This window comes from Ictalurus punctatus, chromosome 19 (assembly GCF_001660625.3).
Source record: "Ictalurus punctatus breed USDA103 chromosome 19, Coco_2.0, whole genome shotgun sequence".
Classification (NCBI taxonomy): domain Eukaryota; kingdom Metazoa; phylum Chordata; class Actinopteri; order Siluriformes; family Ictaluridae; genus Ictalurus; species Ictalurus punctatus.
In genome coordinates this window covers 22,659,532-22,676,269 of record NC_030434.2, presented here as the reverse complement: position 1 = coordinate 22,676,269, position 16,738 = coordinate 22,659,532, and the positions used below count along the sequence as shown (strand labels likewise).

General features: G+C 38.5%; 1 protein-coding gene across 2 annotated transcripts in view; it reads right to left on the bottom strand.

The window, feature by feature from the left end:
• The window catches only part of plxna4 (plexin A4), a 346,384-nt gene that overhangs the window by 52,465 nt on the left and 277,181 nt on the right, over positions 1 to 16,738 (bottom strand). For both annotated transcript variants that reach the window (XM_017494514.3, XM_047162222.2), the window contains exons 14-22: positions 15,732 to 15,849; positions 14,621 to 14,757; positions 13,589 to 13,756; positions 13,382 to 13,475; positions 9,510 to 9,749; positions 9,138 to 9,284; positions 4,606 to 4,840; positions 3,440 to 3,582; positions 721 to 989 (exon numbers count right to left, since the gene is read on the bottom strand). In XM_017494514.3, the coding sequence (XP_017350003.1) occupies positions 721 to 989; positions 3,440 to 3,582; positions 4,606 to 4,840; positions 9,138 to 9,284; positions 9,510 to 9,749; positions 13,382 to 13,475; positions 13,589 to 13,756; positions 14,621 to 14,757; positions 15,732 to 15,849 (1,551 nt within the window). The remainder of the gene's footprint in view (positions 1 to 720; positions 990 to 3,439; positions 3,583 to 4,605; positions 4,841 to 9,137; positions 9,285 to 9,509; positions 9,750 to 13,381; positions 13,476 to 13,588; positions 13,757 to 14,620; positions 14,758 to 15,731; positions 15,850 to 16,738) is intronic.

Here is a 16,738-nt window from a genome sequence, read left to right as displayed (position 1 = left end):
CAAAGTGCTTTTTTTACCTGCTTTTTAAAATTTATTTAAAAAAGCAGGTATAAGTAAGGAATAAAACACTTGGGGGACATGCTGTTAGAGGAAAATAATCAACAACAGGGTGGTGCAAATTTCTGCTACAGCTCATAGTTTAATTATTCTCCTATAACTTCCTCTTATACATCAGCAATTTTCCAATGCTAAGCATTATTCATTTATTAAAGCGTGACGTTGTACTTTTTATCTGTTTAATGTTGTGGAATGCCTCTGAAAGAAGTTATTTTGTGCTATCGCTTATGTTATAGCAGCTGTAAATTGTTTTTCCTTAAAAAAAATGCAGCTTGTCACGTTACAAAGAAACCGCAATGCGGTAAATAACGTCGCCCGTCCTGAAGAAACAGCTTTATCTCTGAGTGTTATTAAGGGCTGCAGCTGGAGTCTCCTTCCTTCATTATAGAAGTCCCCGTGTAAGCGGTTGCTATAGAAATGTTAACATATTATAACAAGCGCATTAATATAAACCTGTGATTTGCAGATGCGCAATTTTGCTGGTATAGAAAACGAATCACCACCACTTTCGACCAATCAGAAACGAGAATTCATCAGTGCTGTGGTTTGAGCAGTCAAAATCCAGAAAAAAAAATGTAGATATTAAATTTTAGTTGAGGATGCAAACATGAGCGTGCACATACACTACTGTATATAGAAGTGCACGTGTTTTCTCTCTCGTACCTGCGCAGCAGCAGCTTGGGGTGGTTCTTGCTCTCCAGGTTCTTGTCGATGAGGTCGGACAGGAGGTGTTTGAGGACGTCAGTAGCGTACTCCAGCTTGCTCTGCAGCACGGTCATGATGAGCGAGGCCACGTTGCCGCGGTCTCTCATGGAGAAGCCTCGCTGAGACTCCAGCGTACGGATGAAGGTCAGCAGGAACACCTTGTTGTTGATCAGCTGCCCAAAAAGCTTCAGACCCTTTTCTACCTGCTCCTGCCTGTAGCCTGGCACCTGTAAGGCAATGTATAAAATGTAATAAATGTAAAATATATATGTAAAAAATTATATATATATAAAGTTGGTTCCAGGGATGTTATTCTCATGGTCAATTTTAACCTTATAAAAAGAAATTTGAATTGAATGATCTATGATCAGAATATTACATTGTCCTTTTCATCTTTTCTTACATTAAGCTTTTCATATCCAAATGTTCACGTCCTAATTTGGCAAATCAAGGCTTAGTGTTAGAAAAAAAATGTGTCATTTAGGCAGATTTATCTAATACTTTTTATTATTTGATTATTAAACCTATTCATATTTTTCCTCCTTATTTATTTAGTTATTTATCTGTTTATTTATTTATTCATCACTAATTGGGAGGCTAAAAAAAAAAATATTTTAAAATCGTATTCAGATATTCAGCAGATAATTTTGCTTCTTTTATTTCTTTTTTTCAAGGAAGCAAAATGATAGAACCCTGGATCACCAGTAGAATAAGACAATTTCAACCTTGAAATATCTAATAATGCCTATAATATAAATATTCGCATATTTTCATAATAATCTTATATTAAAACATACAAAGAAATTTGCCTTTAATTTAGGATGATTGTATTTGGTAATATATAACATATTTACATAAAACAACCTTTTATTTAATTTTTTTACTGATTACTAAGCATTAATTAAAAATAAAAAAAAGACACTTGGAAAACATTACATTAGGCTCCACAAAGACATACTTTCAAAATGTTCTCTGGTAAAATAAAAATAATAAAATAAAATAAATAATCTAGCTAAAATCTGATCCCAGAAACGTATGATAGGTAATTGATGATGCAGTCGTATGCTAATGGGTTCCATTTGTAGCATCAATAACCATTAAAAACCTGCCAGCATCCAGACGTAATCTGCCTGCAACTTTCATTAGATCAGGTTTCACTATAAACTCCTCCAGAGAGGGCATGTTTATCTCCAATTAAAGCTTAATTAATGTAGCTTATTAAAACCTGAGCTCGTCAGGCATAGGGATCTATCCTCGGCTTTTAGGAAGAGTCGTCCTGTCTGCAGAGATTCGATTAGTAATGTCCATCAATGTCATAACTGGGTATAAACAACCCGCGGCGTCCCGTAGACTTCTCTCTGTTAGGCTTTTCATTTCCCTCCCTCTGCTCACAAAACAGTTGTGTCACATCATTACTGCGATTAACAAGTGAGTAATTGTGAATCTCGGCACAGCTCATTATGTCTTTGAAAAAGAAAGTGAGAGAGAGAGAGAGAGAGAAAGAGGAAGACTACTTAAATATTCTGTCCATCAATGTGAAATATTCTGTCCATCATTACGAGGTGTCAGTATGCATTAACTCATTATCTGTGCTGGGACGGCTAATTGGAGCTCTGAGAAGTGAATTCCGCTCTGAGGCAGGTAGATCTGGATAGCTGATTAGCAAGGGACAGATAAAAAATTTAGAAGGTTCATACAGTATAATTGAGCTTAGAGTGAAGGGATATGATGAATGAAGGATGTGCCCTGATTAAAACACACACTCACACAAAAAATCCATCCATCCATCCATCCATTTTCTGTACTGCTTATCCTACACAGGGTCGCGGGAAGCCTGGAGCCTATCCCAGGGAACTCGGGGCACGAGGCGGGGGACATCCTGGATGGGGTGCCAAACCATCACAGGGCACAATCGCATACACGTTCACACACTACAGACGATTTGGAAATTCCAATCAGCCTACAACGCAAGTGGGATTTGAACCGCCAACTCTGGAGAAATCATCAGAAATCACTCAGAAATCATCCACCTGATAAAAACCGCTATCTTTTTCTATTATTAAACAGAAACACCAACATTAGAACAAGATCTGATGACTGCATATTTAAAAATAGATATGCTAACTAGCGTTAACTAGCTTAGGTTGTTGACAAAAAAAGTACATTGCTAAAGGTTACACTGATAAAACTCAATATACACAACAGTTAGCTCCGGTCCACTCATCTGATTGGTGGAGCTGATTTCAAGAGTGCTTATTTTCCTATAATCACACTGAGACAGACATGACTCTGCTCGTCTGTGTTCGCTACATAAAATTCCACTTCCTAGTTCCAAACCGCTACTACAGTAGCGTTAGTGACGTCCTCAGCGGACATGTTTTGCTACAAATTCCACCTCTCAGCAACTAGTTGTTAACCTACTGTGTTCACCTGTTCTGTGTTTAGTGCTTTTGATTAGCTTGTCTGATGTTTCTTTGCAAAGTCTTATCGTTTATTCATGCTGTTAATTCTAAGCTGTGATTCCCTAGTATTTTATTTTCTATTTCTGTATGTAGTATTTCCTGGTTTTGTCCCTTCTTCAAAGCTCCTGAGGATCGAATTAGCATTACAGAAATCCCTCTGCAGTTATCATTCAGTGTTAGCCATGTTAACATATGTGCTGTAGAAGATGGCTAACCTCCAGGTCTCTAAGAACAGGATGTTCCTCGATGCCAGGGAAGAGAACACGCATGGTGTAGGTTCTGTAGTCCAGAAACGGGATCCCCGCTCCATCCAGGTCACTGGTCAACTCATTAATATCTGTCTGCAGCTCTGCAAATGCTGGAGGGGAAAACAAACACAGAAATAAGCCATTAGAACTGAGCAGTGTATTTAAATTAATCAATAGAAATGACACAATTACGTGCTTTTATTAGCAGCTATTGCACTTTTGCTCTGTTAACATAGTGAGTCCTATTTTTGCCTTTGTGTTTGGTCACAATTGTGTCACACCCGTGCATAAGCGTTTAATTCAACGCACTCCATATTGTTTTAAATGCTAAGGCAAGCACGATGCTTTTATCCTGTTTAACCTGCTACTTTAGCAAGCCATTTGAGCTTACTGAAAGCATTTATTTTTCTATAAACAGTAATTTCCCTTGGTAGTCAAAGAAACACTTAAGTGCTAACATGTTGTGCTTTAACTGAACACACCAGAAAACCGTGCGCTAGTCGATAATTCCTGTGATTAACAATATGCTATTAATTCTAAGACCTATAGCGCCTCAGGGGGCTTCACCATCCTCAATTTGCTCAATATAACAAGGTCATGTACTGTAAATAAATATATAAAGTTGTGTGCAAAAGTTTGTACCCCCGTGGACTCTCAGTGAAGAAAAGAACTTTTGCCATGACTGTCTCAGCCTTCAAATATTATTACGCTAATACAACTCTTAATGACGAGGTCATTAAGTTGTAGAGAATATAAGACGTATACTTTTATTATTATTTTAAAAAAATTTTTTACTCAAATGGCGAACACGAGTTGCTTGGTATCCTGGCCCTAAATATGTGTTTGTATGAGCGGCTTACAATTCAAAGCGCAGTCCATTTTAAATCAAAGCTTCAGACCTAGGTATTTGGTTTTGACACCTGAAATTCATTCAATTTTGCTTCTGAAGTCTGAGGCAACTGAGAAATTTGTTGAAAGAAGTGATTCACTAGCTGTTACTATTCATGCACGAATTCCAAATGCATTACAGCTGAAACACGAAAACTTCATAATGTTTACTGTTCACACATCACTCACTGAACCACTTTAACCTTCCCTTAATTGCACACACAGTCTAGCGCTCCACTGCCCACCTTCTTTACACTCCAGCGCCACTCTGGATTCCAGGTTGTCCATCTGCATCTGCAGGCGTTTTAGGGTCAGGTCACTTTCGCGGGACTTGCGCTTGTAGGCAATGAGTACGATGATGATGAAGAGGATGAGAAGGCATCCGGCTCCGGTGATGCTGATGATAGCAGTGCTGCTGAGGGGGCTGTCGGAGGTGATGTGGACCACACCAGGGGAAAACTCGATGCCACCCACACGCGCCTAATACACACACACACATAAAGAAAAACATTGCATCATATTGTATTGATTTCACATAACATCAGATATGCTACTACATGCGTCTTGAATAAATTTTTTAAATTTGTTTGTGTTATCACTTGCTTTCTGTATCTACTGTAAGTAAAATCTAATCATGTAGTAATACAGAAGAGAAAACAAAACAAAACAAATAAGAAAGTCAGTTACTAGATAAAAAATGTCAATGTGGTGAAACAATGCTAAGCGGAACAGTATAAATAAAATAAAGTATTTCAGTATTTTTAGCATACATGTATATTTACTATCATTGCTGCTCTTACAGATCATTGGTTAGTGAAATCAACTTGAAATAATTTAGACTGGTGATTGTTGTTCATTGATGATGTTATATGCTATTTATGATATGTAATGTGGTATTTATTGTATATACTGTGGTATGTATTGTATGTATTGTGGTATTTATTGTGTGTACTGTGGTATTTATTGTGTATACTGTGGTATGTATTGTGTGTATTGTGGTATTTATTGTGTGCACTGTGGTATTTATTGTGTGTAATGTGGTATTTATTTTGTGTACTGTGGTATTTATTGTGTATACTGTGGTATGTATTGTGTGTAATGTGGTATTTATTGTGTATACTGTGGTATTTATTGTGTGTAATGTGTGTACTGTGGTATTTATTGTGTGTAATGTGGTATTTATTGTGTGTAATGTGGTATTTATTGTGTATATTGTGGTATTTATTGTGTGTAATGTGGTATTTATTGTGTGTAATGTGTGTAATGTGGTATTTATTGTGTGTAATGTGGTATTTATTGTGTGTAATGTGGTATTTATTTTGTGTACTGTGGTATTTATTGTGTATACTGTGGTATGTATTGTGTGTAATGTGGTATTTATTGTGTATACTGTGGTATTTATTGTGTGTAATGTGGTATTTATTGTGTGTAATGTGTGTACTGTGGTATTTATTGTGTGTAATGTGGTATTTATTGTGTGTAATGTGGTATTTATTGTGTATACTGTGGTATTTATTGTGTGTAATGTGGTATTTATTGTGTGTAATGTGTGTACTGTGGTATTTATTGTGTGTAATGTGGTATTTATTGTGTGTAATGTGGTATTTATTGTGTATACTGTGGTATTTATTGTGTGTAATGTGGTATTTATTGTGTGTAATGTGTGTACTGTGGTATTTATTGTGTGTAATGTGGTATTTATTGTGTGTAATGTGTGTACTGTGGTATTTATTGTGTGTAATGTGGTATTTATTGTGTGTAATGTGTGTACTGTGGTATTTATTGTGTGTACTGTGGTATTTATTGTGTGTAATGTGGTATTTATTGTGTATACTGTGGTATTTATTGTGTGTAATGTGGTATTCATTGTGTGTACTGTGGTATTTATTGTGTGTATTGTGGTATTTACTGTGTGTACTGTGGTATTTATTGTGTGTAATGTGGTATTTATTGTGTGTAATGTGGTATTTATTATGTGTAATGTGGTATTTATTGTGTGTAATGTTGTATTTATTGTGTGTAATGTATTTTTTGTGTATACTGAGGTATTTTTTGTGTATACTGTGGTATTTATTGTGTGTAATGTTGTATTTTTTGTGTATACTGAGGTATTTTTTGTGTTCACTGTGGTATTTATTGTGTGCACTGAGGTATTTTTTGTGTATACTGTGGTATTTATTGTGTGCATTGTGGTATTTATTGTGTTCACTGTGGTATTTATTGTGTATACTGTGGTATTTATTGTGTGTACTGTGGTATTTATTGTGTGTAATGTGGTATTTTTTGTGTGTAATGTGGTATTTTTTGCGTATACTGTGGTATTTATTGTGTGTACTGTGGTATTTATTGTGTGTAATGTATTTTTTGTGTATACTGTGGTATTTATTGTGTGCACTGTGGTATTTATTGTGTGTAATGTGGTATTTATTGTGTGTAATGTGGTATTTATTGTGTGTACTGTGGTATTTATTGTGTATACTGTGGTATTTATTGTGTGTACTGTGGTATTTATTGTGTGTAATGTATTTTTTGTGTATACTGTGGTATTTATTGTGTGTACTGTGGTATTTATTGTGTGTAATGTTGTATTTTTTGTGTATACTGTGGTATTTATTGTGTCAGATTAGTTTTTCATTATTGGTTCATTGCATGTATTTTACATTATTGTGCTTTTTATACTATTGTTTCGTAAATGTTGCATAAGATGATAGCAATTTCCCACATAAAGTCTTGTTTGCTTTGCCCTGTTCTGTCCTATTACATCCCGTCCTCTGCTGTCCTGTCTGGGCCTGTTCTGTCCGGTTGAGTCCCGTCCTGGTCAGTCCTGTCCTGTTCTGTTCAGTCATGTCCTTGTCCTTGTTCTGTCCAGACGTGTTTAACCCAAAAGTGCCATAAAAAACTGTTCTCGTAGTCTGGATCTGTTATGCCCTGTCCTGCTTTACCATGTGATGTCCTTGTCCTGTCCTGTAGTGTTTAGTCCTGCCCTATCCTTTTTTATGCTATCATGTGTTGTCCCAACCTATCCTATCCTATCCTATCCTATCCAGCTGTCCAATCATATCCGATTATGTGCTGTCCTGTCTGATCCTATCCTATCCTATCGTATACTTTGCTGTTTCATCCTATCCTGCTGTCCAATTCTATCCTATCATATACTTTCCTGTCTGATATTTTCCTTTCCTTCTGTCCAATCCAATCCTATTGTGTGCTTTGCTGTCTGATCTTATCCTATCCTTCTGTCCAATCCTATCCTATCATGTTCTGTCCTGTCTGATCCTATCTTATCCTATCCTATCCTGCTCTCCAATCCTATCCTATCGTATGCTTTCCTGTCTGATCCTTTCCTATCCTTCTATCCAATCCGATCCTATTGTGTGTTTTCCTGTCTGATCCTATCCTATCCTTCTGTCCAATCTGATCCTATCGTGTGCTTTCCTGTCTGATCCTATCCTATCCGGCTGTCCAATCCTATCCTATCATGAGCTTTCCTCTCTGATCCTATCCTATCCTATCCTATCATGTTCTGTCCTGTCTGATTCTATATTATCCTATCCTATCCTATCATGTTCTGTCCTGTCTGATTCTATATTATCCTATCCTATCCTATCATGTTCTGTCCTGTCTGATTCTATATTATCCTATCCTATCCTGCTGTCCAATCCTATCCTATCATGAACTTTCCTCTCTGATCCTAGCCTATCCTTCTGCCCAATCCGATCCTATCGTGTGCTTTCCTGTCTGATCATATCCTATCCTCCTGTCCATTCCTATCCTATCATGTGCTTTCCTGTCTGATCATATCCTATCCTGTTGTCCAATCCTATCCTATCATGAGCTTTCCTCTCTGATCCTATCCTATCCTGCTGTCCAATCCTATCCTATCGTGTGCTTTCCTGTCTGATCATATCCTATCCTATCGTGTGCTTTCCTATCTGATCCTATCCTATCCTATCATGTGCTCTGCTGGCCTATCTAGTCTAACCCTGTCCTATTCAGTCATGTAATATCTTGTCATGTCCTATTATATTTAGCCTGCAACTTCCATTTACATATCGCTTGTCAGCCAGTCTTGAATCCTCCTTTCCTGTCCTGTCATGTCCTATTCTACCCAGTCCTGACTGGTCCTGTCTTGTCCAGTCCTACCCTATCATATCCTATTCTGTGGTCTCCTGTCCTATCCTGCCCTTCCTCATCTTGTCCTATGCTATTAATATGTCTTTCTGTCCTCTCCTGATTTGTTGAGCCTACAATCACCATTTACAGTGCACACAGTAAGTAACTGTGCATTACACCTTCAATGTGAGACTAGTCTGACACAAACACACCTACACAAATATTTATAGGTATTTTATATTTATACAGATATTACATGAGCACAGTTCAGCTATATTCCTAAATATGATGTCTGAGATTTTTGACCAAAAAGCTGGCATTTTGCTGCGTAACATTGAGCAAACAGAGGCAGCAGCAGACGGACACACAATGCCAGCTGTGTTTGCGTGTTTGTGATGGTAAACGGATCTGCGATTCTGTCTGCCATTCGTCTGTCAGCAGGCCAGGTGGCGTCAGCCTCACACTCCCACTCCAAATCACAAACAGAGCCATTATTAGGTTCTGTTCTGCTCTCATATGTCATACTAAGAAGCTATTTGTTCTCCCTTCACCTGCCTTCAAGGCCAGACAATAACAATAATACAATAGTATGCTAATCTATTGAGGAACGAGGCTGAGATGGGATATGATGTGATGAATTACCCATAATACTGTGCTCACTCACCAGAACTTTGTGACGTCCAGTTAGATTTGGCGATTCACACAGCAGCTGGGTGTCAGATACGGTTAATGCGCAGGGCTTTTCTCCGATCAGAACGGTGTAGTTCAGTTTGCCGTTGCCACCGGGGGTAAGGGGGAGGAAGTTCCGGCCCTGAAACACACATTGTGCACACTCGTTTATGTACAACGTATTGGTTAAAATATGGATGCACTGATACCGATACTGGTAGCAGTCTGATACACGAGTACCTAAAAACAAACAATAGTAAACAATGGTATTGCTGCATTCATCGTTAGTATTAGTACTACATTTATTACAAGATTTTAAATAATGTGTTTTCTGATAATTGATACATGTGGATGTAAGTAAGTATACCTTCAGAATAATGGGAGATCCAGGCTTGAGCTCCTGCACTCCAGATGCACTGAGAGGCTCGAACACGGGGTTGGGGTAATACAGGAAGTTGATGTTCTTGAGAGCCAACACAGCTTGCACGTTGTCGAGGATGAAACCGAACTCGTCAGGTTTCTCCACTACTTCCTTCTGCCTGCTCAGGCCACCGGGCAGCGCTGGGGCTTGGCACAGCATCGTGGTGGAACTGAGCACCTGGCAAAACTGTACAGGACACACCAGGAGAGCACGTGTGTGAAGATGTACATTAATCCATCCATCCATCCATTTTCTGTACCGCTTATCCTACACAGGATCACAGGGGAGCCTGGAGCCTATCCCATGGCCAATCAGCCTACAATGCATGGACTATTGGAGGAAACCGGAGTACCCGGAAGAAACCCCTGAAGAACGAGGAGAACATGCAAGCTCTGTGTACACGGTGTGGAGGCGGGATTTGAACCCCCCCAATCCTGGAGGTGGGAGGCAAACGTGCTAACCACAAATCCACCGTACCCCCCGATATGCACTAATGTTCAGATTAAAGGTTTGATCAATATTGTTGATTGGATTTATGAAATCGATTGTATACAACAGATACTGTAATGACCTCATGGCAATTTAATATCAAGGTTTATATAGACACGCTGCTCAATTGTAGCGAAGTACAGGAATCTGAGGCTACAGTGTGCTCAGGTTCACCAAAATCGGATACGCTGTAAAAACATCACCTGGTATTTTTCTCACCTCACTTCTCTCTCACCCCTGTGTCCACTCTAACCTCAGAGTACTGTAATTTTGGCTGACAAGAGTGGAACCAGATGTGGTCTTCTGCTCTTGTAGCCCATCCTCCTCAAGGTTTGACATTTTGTGCATTCTGAAATGCTTTTCTGCTCACCACGGTTGTACAGAACGGTTATTTGATTTGAATGCAGCCTTCCTCTGACCTCTACATTCAAAACAGCCGTTCACTAGATGCTCTTCCTATTCAATCTGTGCAATTCCTATGTGCATTTGAACTTTTATGACATGTTGTGCTCTAATGGGAAAAATAAAAATCAGCTGCAGGATAAAGCAACGTTACTGTTTTATTCCTTTTATCCTACCGTAATTTTGACTAGCAGAATAATTCCACTTTTTACTTGAGCAAGTTTTTAATAAAATACCTCCACAAACACTACAAAAGTTACAGCAGGTGCAACTTTTTCTGTATTTGAGGACGGCTCGTTCCTATGTGCAATGTTTATCAGCGGCAACCGCTATTCCCACTATTTCAACTCGGATTTAACAGCAGTCCCTCCAGCTCACATTGATCTGAGCCTTCACCTCAAAGGAGGGGTAAATTAATGGCACTTTTAAAATCCAAGCCTCTGATGTGGGCTATTGTGGTAATGACTCAGAGCTACGCAACTGACCGCAGTCACCTTCACTTCTTCCAAAAAAAACCCCACTCAATGCTATCACCCATCTCCTTTGCTTTATCTCTCACTTACTCACTCCCTCACCTTATCAGGTTCTTCCTTACATGCCTTTGTGCTAAAAGACTAGGTCAAATATACTGTTGCTGTCAGGCAACCCATGTCCGGCATCAATCAACGCTGATGTGCCTTTCTTTTTATATATATATATTATATATAAACGTTTGGTGAGGCCAATAAATTCCGTGGGCTCATCTAGTTTTGTGGCTCGCTGCAAAAAAAAATTCCGCTCAATATCTTCAAGCTCACAAATCCTAACAGACATTGAAGTCCTCCTACAAAATGACATCAGAGGAAGTGATTTCTATTGTTTGCACACAGGGGGCGCCATTTTACCGAACATGACCTTTCCTCAATCTCAGTCCAAACTGGTTATGAGAGATGCCTATTAAAGCCAAAAGAGAACAAGACTTGCCACAAACTGCCCCATTCAGCAGCTTTGAATGGCAGGGAGGGGAATTTTCTGCTCTGTTTCTGTTCAAGCAGCAGCATGCCAAGGCCTTATCATATCGCCGCTACAGATGCCCAATGTGCTCGTGTGGGCGATACGGCAGCGAGATAGCGTTTCGTTCTTTTGTCTCTGCAGACTTTCAATCAGGTCTCTATGAATGCAAGCCTCCCATGCGTCTACGAGTCCATTCTGTAGGGAGGCAATGAGATACTCCTGTCTCCCATGTTATGGCGTTTTTCTCGCTCCCTCACAAAGCAAAAGAGGACATTGTTGCCACTGTTGGTTGGTTCGGCCCTCCTGCGCTCCGTCTCTGTTTCGCTGCTTGTCTTTTATTCTCTATTTATCAAATTCTCTTTCTCTGTTCTGCCGCCACATTGCAAGAGCCAAATGTGCATCAGGAGATGGAGAGTTGGTGAAATGACCAGCTAATGGGCAGGTGTGAGTTAAAGCAGGGCACTCACTGACCCTGAATGGGGGTTTAACCCTTTAAATCTATTCAGGTGAAAATGACCCATCTTAATCTATTTTTACCCAATGTGGAACAATGTAAAACATGAAACCTGTGTCCAGAAACTGTATGCACTTGGCCAACTGAATATATATATAGGCCTACAGTGCATACAGTTCCTGGACAAAGGTTTCATGCTTTATAGTATAATATAGTATAGTATAGTACAAAAACTGTATGCGGGGAACAACCTGGGCGGAGTGCCAACCCATCACAGGGCACAATCGCACACGCATTCACACACTAGGGACGCTTTGGACATGCCAATCAGCCTCCATTGAATGTCTTTGGACTGGGGGAGGAAACCAGAGTACCCTTAGGAAACCCCCCAAGCATGAGGAGAACATGCAAACTCCACACACACAGGGTGGAGACAGGATCCAAATGAATATATATAATGGAAAAAATAAAATAAAAACAATTATAGTATAATATAGTATGGTATCATATAAAATAATATAGTATAGTATAAAATACATCTATAATAAAAAACAAAACAAATTCTGTGTTCTGGACTAAATCTATATGCACTTGGCGAGCTGAATATATACCAAAAAATCTAATAAAAATGAATAGTATAGAATATATAGTATAGTATAGAATAGTACAGCACAGTATAGCATAGTATAGTACAAAATAGTATAAATTAGCATAAAGTAATATAGTATAGTGCAATATGGAGCAGTATAAAAAACTGCCAACTGAAAACAAAATAAAAAGTAAATAAAAACAACTAGTATAGTATAGTGCAGTGTATTAATAGTATAATATAGTGTAGTATACCATCATATAAAGATACAATATATGTATAAAACACTTCTATATGTATGTATGTACTATATGTATATACTATTCTATATGATACACACACACACACACACACACACACACACTATATATATATAAACATTTGACATAATTAACACACTAACATTTTTTTTACATAATTATTTTTTAAATAAATAAGAATGAAGAATGACACATTTATCCATTTATAGGTACATTTAATGCTGTGGAACATCCGCAAAACGAGTTTGTTCCTGTTATTGCTATTATTATGTTATAACAGCTACGGACAGTCCGTCAACAGTTTTTTTTCTCTTACGTACAGTTATTAAGGCAAAAAAATGTCCTGAAGAATTTCCCATGTCAGAAACCTTAAAGTTACAGCTTTACCTCTGACACTGGGGACTCCTTCCAAAAATCACACATTTATGCACATTTAAAAAAAAACAAAACAATAAACCTAATTTATGTGTACTATGTAATTCCTTAACTAAGTTGTTACTATAGAAACAATAACGTCCTAGAGGTCCAGATCTGGAGAATCTTTTCTAAATATTTCTTTATTGCCTTATACATGCATACTGGGACAGCGGGACATCTATTACGACACGGTGAACATGATGTTTGAACTTACGTTGGTTGTCTCCTGGGTGTTGTACTTGGCTCTGATTTGTGGGTTCTGGATGATGTCCAGGTTGGTTCCGGTCACGGTCACTGGTGTGTTTCCACTTTTATACAGAGCAACACAGTTTCTCATTTAGTGGTGCAGCTTATAACACTATTATGCTTATTTAAACCAGCTTAGAAATCACAATTTGTAACTCCTATTCAGCTGACACACCTGAAAATGCTCCATTCTGGTTCCAGCTTGGTGATGGTCGGATCTTCTACGTACTCAAAATGGAGGTCCTTCTGGATGTGGGCCTTGTCTACATACACAGATACGGTTACTTCCCCGGTGCCTTGAGTCGACGCGTGAGAGCGACACGTGATCCACTGACCCCCTCGTCTGCATGATCAAACACAATATTTCAGTTATTTCACAGTTTATTATATTTATATAAGAGAAAAGTCACATGTAATTAATCATGTTTCACACAAATCATTTTTCACATGTAGAGCGTGTGTTTTCCTTCAATTCATTTACTAAGGCGATATTTTTTCTTTTCTTTTCTTTCTTTTTTTTTTTTTAACAATGTTTTCATTTTCGCCTGGGATTTCTTACACGTTTCATTTATTTTCACCCACACTCATTATTCACATATACAGCATGTGTCTTTATTTTCTCACATAAACTTCTCAAATCATTTTTTCACATGTAGTGAATGTGTTTTATTTTTGCGCATGTGATCTCTCGCACAATTTTCAACTGTTAATTTTTCACCGGGTTTTATTTTCCTCGCATGCCATTTTCTCACATAAATAACTGGTGTGACGCATAGGTGAAATCTACTTATGTTTTTCATCTAATCGCAGGTAAAAAACAAAAAAAAACAAACAAACAAACAAAAAAAAAGCCTTGTGAAATCCATGTGACTTTTTGACAATACTATAACTAAATAGCTGTTTCACACCAAACTCACAATACCACAGTCTTGATTTATTTAACACCAGCACGATGCAAAATAAATCAAGTGGAAAAAACCCCTCCCTCAAAGACAGAGACGTCAAAGCAAACCAGAGACTGACGCATTTTGCCGGCTTAGCAGAAGCGAGGTGTGATTGCGAGTGTCTTTATTGATTAGGGCTCAGGAACTCTGCCTGGTCTTAATGTCACTATTGATCCGTTCCCGCTGTTTTATGACGCTACCGCCCCATCCGCCCTCCTTGAATGCTGTAAATCGTGTCCTCTTTGGACTGCTGGATGCTATACCTGTGGTAAGTGCACTTCTGGTCCTTGAACATGATGGACACGTTGCTTCCGGAGTCCAGATTGCTTCCTGTGATGTTGACGATGGTGCCTCCGGATACGGGACCGCGGCTGGGCTTCAGAGAGTGCAGTCTGGGGACCTGTGTAGGGGTGGAGGAAAAATCACGACATTATATATCATTCAGCCTACCATTGGATCAGTTGCCTTTTTAAAGATTTCAATCTCATAATCCAATTATAGGAACAATGAAGGCCATTAATGCATGGATAAAAGTGATAAATAAGGAATAAGACATCTGGCGATGAGCTGTTATAGAAAAATAATCAATGAGGGAGCAGTGTCATGCAGCCTGATGCAAAGTTACTGTTATACAGCACTTATACAGAAGCATTTCCTTCCTTTTATACTGCACCACAGGGATTTTTCAAAAAAGGTTACAATTTCTAATTCATTAACGAATGACATGTTGTATTTTTGATCTGTTTATCTCTGGCACTGGATACTGGATTTCTGTTTATCGGTTTCTTATTAGCCTTAGATTCTGCCATACAAGTTCCTCTGAATGAGCCGTTACTATAGAAACAATACCGAATTAGAACGAGTCCATTAATCTAAACCTGTGACTTGAATTACAGCTGCCAATACTGTCCGAGCTACTGTTATAGAAAATTAACCAACACTGACAATCTGACCAATCCGAATAGAGAATTCCACAGCACTGTGGTATAATGGTGTGTATAACGTGAGGTTAATGGGGATGATTATACTCCAGATCAATACAGGGGTTAAAGATCGCCCGTATTCTTAAGATTAAAGTGTTTTCTATTGGTTTGTGTGGTAAAGTGAGAGAGAGTGAGAGAGAGAGGGATTTTTATGAACAGCTTAGCCACATTCATTACAGGACGATCCCTCTGTGTAATAACATTACGACCAGGACATACGGAGATTCACACGGACCGAGTCTCAGCCCTTTTTACGAGGTGGCTCCACAGTAAATCCAAGCACGCTTAAGCCTGTAATTGGCGAAGGTCTTTAATTACACGGACACGATTAAGATCTGCGCATTCTCTCGGTTTAATCTTGTAAATCACTATGTCAGCAGAATGAACTCACCACAAAGTAGTAGTACTTGGAGGACTCGGCCTTGAACTCGGGCTGACAATCCCCTACGCAGACTTGGATATTTCCGGCATAATGACTCGACTCGGCTTTTCCCATCTCGCATACGATCCTGTACAATGCACACAAACATATAAAATGTCTTCGAAACATTTTAACCTTTAAAAAAATTAAAAATTGCTTCCTCTTCCAGACTGTCATCTGTATAATAACAATAGTGGAAGATTACAGAGTGAAAAGTTAATGCAGTCTGTAATCTCCTCATTCCGTCTTCACAAACCAAAACTTATCACACAACACCGTAAGAGGCTTATCACTGCTTTGAATGCCACAATTCTGCAGGACTGGAAGGGGGAAAAAAACCCAAAATAACAGAAAGATTTTTTTTTAGGTCAGGGTAATAATAAAGTAATAATAATTTCTGTTCCATCAGTCAGTCACAGCTCTTCAAATCCTCACCAAAATAAGATGTAATTATTTCCTCTGTCCTGACCTGGGATTAAAAGTTGCTTTAATACTCGTCTCTGCCTTCAGTCCTGATCCTATCACTCGCTCCATAGAGTCCACAGACGGATTAAGGCAATGCATGGATGGTTCAGACTCGGTTCAAACCGTACAGGCTCGAAAGATGGAGACAGAAATGGTCAGAGTGAATAATCTAAAACTAAAAAAGAGTTGTAATGAAGTGGAACTTCTTTTTTTTTTTTTTTTTTTACTGGAGTCCATCATGAATGAAACTCAGACTTTCATCATCTGCCTCAACTCTATATACTACTCTATATGAGTATAGAATAAAGGAATAAAAGCCCAAACGTCTCTGAAGACTTTCCTGTGTCAGAAAAGTTACAAAGCGTGACTGTTACAAAGCGTTGACACTGGGGACTCCTTCCATAATTGATAAATAAATGTCAAAGTCTCTGTATAAGATGATACTATAGAGTGTATTAATATAAGCCTGTCATTTGTCATGCATTTAGAACTACTGTCAGAGCTGCTGTTAT